The sequence below is a fragment of the Histoplasma capsulatum genome, genomic scaffold (genome assembly GCF_000149585.1).
Source record: "Histoplasma capsulatum NAm1 scaffold_11 genomic scaffold, whole genome shotgun sequence".
In the NCBI taxonomy this organism is placed as follows: domain Eukaryota; kingdom Fungi; phylum Ascomycota; class Eurotiomycetes; order Onygenales; family Ajellomycetaceae; genus Histoplasma; species Histoplasma mississippiense.
Genome location: NW_001813972.1, coordinates 1,137,048 through 1,140,515, shown reverse-complemented (window position 1 = coordinate 1,140,515; position 3,468 = coordinate 1,137,048). Strand labels below are relative to the sequence as shown.

Here is a 3,468-nt window from a genome sequence, read left to right as displayed (position 1 = left end):
ACTGGCCGCCACGGCGTGATAGCTGGCGTTTAATGAGATAAAGTATGTGACTGAACGCCTTTAGCCACCGTAACTTTTTCCCATGTATGTACCGAGAGAGGTAATGATGAGCTTCCAGAAGTGGGCGGCCAATGCCGCTTCCTCCAACTTTAAAGGGGAAGATATCCCCTCCCCCAACAATAAATATCTTCTAGTTGTCTTATACTCATCAGACGTTCGCCAATAGCTAGATTTTACAGAACCTCGGAATGAAAACCATCCGTTGCGAGGACGTCGTCCTAGCCATGGCAGATCAGGCTGAAAGGTTTGGTGCCATGTCCGTCACATTTGCAAAAGCCCCAGACCTTGCGAAGACCCAAGCCGAACAAATCACCCAGTGGACCCAAAAGCTGATCGATGCCGTAACGAAGATTCGACAAGATGCACAGGCTGCCGCAAATGTGTGCCAAGAACGCCTCCAGGTCACAATTCGCGAGCTTAGCACGCGTGGGAATGCAACAAAGAAGAAGATCTTAGAAAACAATAAGCTGGATACATCGCGAACTGTAAAGGCAAACTTCAGGCTAGTGTTTGGGCCGCCAAAACACTCGGAATACTGCAGCAAAACCACGAAATATGCAATGGAATCCAATGCTGTGAGGATTAAAACAGTTCGTGGGCTATGCGAAAGTTATCCCGATGCTGTTATCACCCTATCAACGAGCTATCCTACCAAAGTGTGGACGGAATCAAGCGTGGAAGTATTTGACGGACTAATAAAGTTGTTGAAGAAGGATGCGGAGAAAGAAGTAGGGGTGGGTTGGCCACGCGAGATTTTGGATATCATGGATACGCTCGAAGAAGAAAGGCCGATGTGTGGTGAGTTTAAGGTTCTTCGTGGTATGTGCTCAAACCATTCTCCCAATATATTCTTCACTGACAGGTAGTCAGACAAAATCTCTCAGCGTCAAGAGATTAATCTCCCTTCCGCCTCCTTGTCCCGACATAGACAGTTGAGATCGATTGCAAGTGTGTTGACTACTCTGCAGAGCGAATTCTCACCTACGATGAGTGAGCCAACGTCGTCCCCAGTACGTGGGAATAAGAGCTTACCAGCGGGTATAGATCAGCTGCCGAGCCTACAGCAAATAGGATCCACAGCACCAGTCTTCTATCAGCGTATGACAACCACCATTTTTCCCATTTTAGAAGGCATGGCTAATCAATGGATAGGGCAAGTGCGCGACGGCCCACATAAAAATTCCAATTTTGGACCGCCAACTAGCCCCAGCACTGGACGGGACCAACTTGGCACTTACCATAGTACGGTTTATCCTTCAAAAAGACGCAAGCCTGAAGATCCACAATCGCCATTCCGGGAGAATAGAGGTAAGAAAATGCCTTTCAAAATATTCATGTACCAGAACTAACAATCTACCAATAGAGGTCGGATTTATGTACACAAATGCCCCCGCCGTCGATATATTGCAACTAGCTGAACCATTCAAAACGGCGCTCCAGAACAGTCGACAATGGAAATGGGAAAGAAGCCAAAATATGAACACCACATCGTGCCTGGCGGCATTGTTCCCGAAGGATAACACTCAAGATGTTTCTCTGACTATATGGTGCGGAAATAAGGATGGATACCGTGTCATCACTGCGTTCGGGATGCAACTTACTCCTTTACCCTAGACCTTGAAGTAGACGCTGGCACCCCTTACGTATGTGGTATAACCGGCGGGTACTGTGAAGGGTTTATAATCTGTTGTTGGATGGTCGTGGACTTCATGCGTTGCGTAGTGTTCCGTCTCTTCATTATATATCGACAAATAACGGCCTTTAAAATATATAGTCCTATCACTGTCGGTCGGCGGAAAATAATGGGCCGGAATGTCCTTTTCCTTTTTCCCGGAGAGAGCGTCGTCACCCGTCTAAAGATATATGTGAATTAGATACATAGCGATGAAATTAAGAGCCGTGACAAACTGTGTAGCTGGACTTACCGCCATAGCCAAGATACTCTAGATGGACCTTGCTTCTCTGTACCAACTGTTAAAGACTACTGCGTATCAGCGGTCATGGGGCCAAATGGTAGAAGGGAAGATTCGATCTCTATTCACCTGATATTCGGAGAGGCGCAGATGAAACTGGATGAAATCAGACACAATACAAGCCTTTCTTCAGTCGGGGTCGAAACAGAGTAAGATGGATAAATTTTGATAGTGTTTGATGTTATGTACAAAGAGAATCGTGAAGAATCGTGAGGGGTTCTGAGATTTAAGTGGGGTGTGACTTGGTGGGGTTGGCATTTTGATGGGCCCTGGATATTTGCTCAACCAGATCCAGAAGCATGTAAAAGATAGTTACTGTTTCGATAAGATTGTCCGATATCCAACGTGTTACTCTGTCAGGCATACATGCAGATAATTCTAGAATGGACATCTTATATTGGAAACGCCAGCGTCATATGATCTTGCAACATGTTTAATAAGCCGAAGTTGCACATGGCGGCTTGCATATTTGCTGCATGCCCTTCTACCAAATAATTTCCAGAATTTAGAAATGCTATTATCCGGGGAACGTTCCATTAATGACGGATTTTCAAGCCTATTCAGTCTCAGTTTCTGGGAAATCTGTGACTTTTCTTCTTATTCCAATAAAAAACTCAAGGGTTAGCCAGCCGCTCCACTAACTGCCAAGCTGACAAGCTGAGTTAGAAAACCAATGACAACCACTGTAGGGCCATCCCGAAATATCCCTGCTCTCATACACTGAATCATACCATTTTCCTGTCCTGTCCAAAACCATCATCTTCCCATGTTGACCTCAGACCCAAGCGCCTGACCCATCTCTGCAAACCCACTGTTCGGCAACATAAATCCACCTGCTAGTCTCTCGTTCAATAATCATGGCTTCGCGTCTAGCAAAATATAATAAGAAAAGAGGCCGTCAAACATCTACTCTAAAGGACAATAGCGAGTTGCTCGCCCAGAAAGGAACAGGACGTATCCCTCGCCGAAAAAGCGTGCACCTCTCTCGAAGATATCCTTTCCGTGAGCAGGAAACTACACTTCCAACGAGTCATTCACTCGGAAAGACTGTATGATACCCGTCGCCCTCTGGGTGCTGTGGAAAACTAATGTTGATGGTCAGGAAATACAAGTAAACAATCATAGGAAGCGATCGTGCACACCTGGGAAACCAGCCAGGCGTCTTGAAAAACGACGGTGTACGAACCCTACCAACTCCAGCGAGGACGCAGTCTACGGAGTAAAGGATCACAGGAGCATTGGTCTCCCTTCGACCCAGACCATCGAATGAGAGGTAAGTTTCTCACCCCTATGATCCTACAACAGCAGCTGATTCAACCTAAGACTCTTCGTGATCCACCAATCTCGTCGCAACAGTGTTCACCTAAGCATAAACGACTACACCCGGAACCTGAGCGTCCATCTGATAACCCCGATCCCCCATCGAAGCGGCCAA

At 46.5% G+C, this 3,468-nt stretch overlaps 1 protein-coding gene across 1 annotated transcript; it reads left to right on the top strand.

The window, feature by feature from the left end:
* Nucleotides 1–284: 284 nt before the first annotated feature.
* On the top strand, nt 285–2,186 carry HCAG_08567 (predicted protein; the record flags this gene model as incomplete). The annotated part of the gene is made up of 4 exons (XM_001536735.1): nt 285–879; nt 1,213–1,368; nt 1,424–1,643; nt 1,943–2,186. The coding sequence occupies 4 exons, from the start codon at nt 285–287 to the stop codon at nt 2,184–2,186; spliced, it is 1,215 nt and encodes a 404-aa protein (XP_001536785.1).
* Between the last annotated feature and the right edge of the window lie 1,282 nt (nt 2,187–3,468).